Source organism: Myotis davidii, unplaced genomic scaffold (genome assembly GCF_000327345.1).
Source record: "Myotis davidii unplaced genomic scaffold, ASM32734v1 scaffold438, whole genome shotgun sequence".
In the NCBI taxonomy this organism is placed as follows: domain Eukaryota; kingdom Metazoa; phylum Chordata; class Mammalia; order Chiroptera; family Vespertilionidae; genus Myotis; species Myotis davidii.
The window spans coordinates 6955566-6956616 of record NW_006290031.1 but is presented as its reverse complement, the minus strand read 5'-3'; the positions used below and the strand labels follow the sequence as shown (position 1 = coordinate 6956616).

The 1051-nt window shown below is 58.6% G+C and overlaps 1 protein-coding gene across 1 annotated transcript in view; it reads left to right on the top strand.

The window, feature by feature from the left end:
- Positions 1-1051, top strand: part of RGS14 (regulator of G-protein signaling 14) — a 31180-nt gene that overhangs the window by 11020 nt on the left and 19109 nt on the right. The window contains exon 8 of the mRNA XM_015563364.1: positions 936-1013. Within this exon, the coding sequence (XP_015418850.1) occupies positions 936-1013 (78 nt within the window). The remainder of the gene's footprint in view (positions 1-935; positions 1014-1051) is intronic.

Genomic DNA, 1051 nt, shown 5'->3' with positions numbered 1-1051 from the left:
AGAGGCAGCAGTTGATGATGATGAGGAGGAGATGTGGGGGGAGAGAAGGCCTGGAAGTGGGTAAGAAGTTCAGGGCATGTTCAGAGGCCCAGAGCGTGGGAATATGAGGGCAGGAGAGGGAAGAGCTCTGCCCCTTCTCTCAAGCCTCCAGAGCAGCCTCCACACCCAGACATCTTGTCTGCTAAATATAACTTCACCACCCACACTCCACCTGTCCCTGCAGCTCAGCACAGGCTCACGGGGAGGGAGAGGCTGCCTCCCTGCCCTGGGCTGTACAGGTAGCAGAGCCTCTGGGAGCAGTAATCCCTACAGTCACTGTTTGTGTACCTACTGTGTGCCAGGCACTGTGCCAGGCACTTCACATCCTCCAGTCCTCACAGCAGACATGGGGAGAAGAGCCCTTTTTGCAGCGAGGACACAAGAAGTGTCCTTAATAGGTGGGGCTGGAGAGAAGTGGACAAATGTCCAAAAAGGGACAAGGCCTGGATAGCTGCCCAAAGGCGGGTGTTGAAGAAGGAAATGCATCCAGCTGGCCTGGGTGGGATTCACATGCCTGAGGGACAAGGGGCAGCTGTCCAGGGGGCAGACCCTGCCCTGGACCAGGAAGAGGCGCCATATGACCTAGGACTTAAGCCTGCCCCTTGCCCAAGCAACCCCATTACCATTTCGTCGCCCTCCCTGCCTCCCAGGTTTCCCATAACTCCCTTCCTTTTGCAATCTGTCCAGCAATCTTGCCACCCTTCTCCCTGGCCTTGGCCATACCAGACTCGGCCTCCAGCCAGGTTTCTAACGCATCCTCATCGGTATCTCTCACCTGCCCACCCGCCCTTCCCTCTAAACTTCAGGGTAGCCCCTATAGAAGGGTAGGTGGTTCCCGGGGACAGCGGGGATAGCGAGGGGCGGGGGAGGACTCAGACCCTGCCTGGCGTCTGCAGAAGGCCCTGGTCCTGGATCAGGACTGCGCCGTGCTGGCGGACCAGGAAGTGAGGCTGGAAAACAGGATCACCTTCCAGTGAGTGCCCCTCCCGCGAGGCCTGGGTTCGGTGTTCAA